The following is a 1009-nucleotide window of genomic DNA, read 5'->3' as shown; positions in this document are numbered from 1 at the left end:
GAGGTTGGTGCAGGCGTTGGAGTAGGGGTCGCAGTGGCCCGCCAGGTTGAGCTGCGGGGTCTCCTGGGCCGACCCGAAGCTGCAGAGGAAGGCGATGTTGACGAAGGCGTAGTTGCCGGTGCTGCAGGTCTCGGCCAGGGTGCCCTCGTTGCCGTTCTGGCCCCAGTAGATGGCGATGCTGCCGCCGTGGCTCCGTGGCGCCGAGGAGAAGAGGAAGATGGCGGCCAAGAGGCAGGCCATGGAGAAGGAGCTGCTGGCTTTAGCCGGGATGGCCATTGTTGGCAGCTACAGTGCTCTTTCGTTCACAAATCACAAGGCAGAGGGGCTTGCTTCTTGCTTTGGATATGGGATGCTGCTGCTACCTGCGTGCTTTATACTCCGGTTATCCGGTCTCGTTAGGAATTTGGGCGTGCCCTCGAGGTAACGCTGGAGCCATATCTCATATCTTTGTTTGTTTAAGATCCTGACCATTCTCAACACGTAGCGCGGCCCCGATCTTGTTTTTTGGAGTTGCATGCGTCTCCATCTGCTACGGCACGTTGCTAATTTTAGGTTTTTAACTGCATGTTTGAGATACTCGTTCAAACACTGTAATGATGTGTTCATATCTCAGTCCACTCGATCTGTTATGTTACGGGCTTACGGCACAACCCAAATCATATTTTTTTTGAACTTTCCCTTTTTTAATTAAAAAAAGAAGTTTAAATACTACAACAATGTTTGCCTGACTTCAATGAGGGAGGGGTGATGACGGCGGCACGCCTTCGGCTCGCTCTAGTGTTTGTAGTCGTCGCTAGGTTGGCTACTGACTTAGATGTAAATTTTACTTCTAATGTTCTTTGTACTACCTTGACAGTTGATTAATAGATTGGAAGTTTCTCTCAGAAAAAATCATACCAGTCGCTTGACTTTTCAATTTGGGTCAGTTGATTTTGGATTGACGGGAGAAACAGCCGGAGGGGAGGAAGAAGCTCACTGGAGGGGAGGAAGAAGCTGGCCAGAGGGGGTG

The 1009-nt window shown here is 50.5% G+C and overlaps 1 protein-coding gene across 1 annotated transcript in view; it reads right to left on the bottom strand.

Moving 5' to 3' along the window:
* The window catches only part of LOC119279721 (hevamine-A-like), an 888-nt gene extending 587 nt beyond the window's left edge, over positions 1-301 (bottom strand). The window contains exon 1 of the mRNA XM_037560870.1: positions 1-301. Within this exon, the coding sequence (XP_037416767.1) occupies positions 1-276 (276 nt within the window). The 5' untranslated portion in view covers positions 277-301.
* Positions 302-1009: the final 708 nt, after the last annotated feature.

The sequence above is a fragment of the Triticum dicoccoides genome, chromosome 3B, assembly GCF_002162155.2.
Source record: "Triticum dicoccoides isolate Atlit2015 ecotype Zavitan chromosome 3B, WEW_v2.0, whole genome shotgun sequence".
NCBI lineage: Eukaryota > Viridiplantae > Streptophyta > Magnoliopsida > Poales > Poaceae > Triticum > Triticum dicoccoides.
This window is presented reverse-complemented; position numbering and strand designations above follow the sequence as displayed.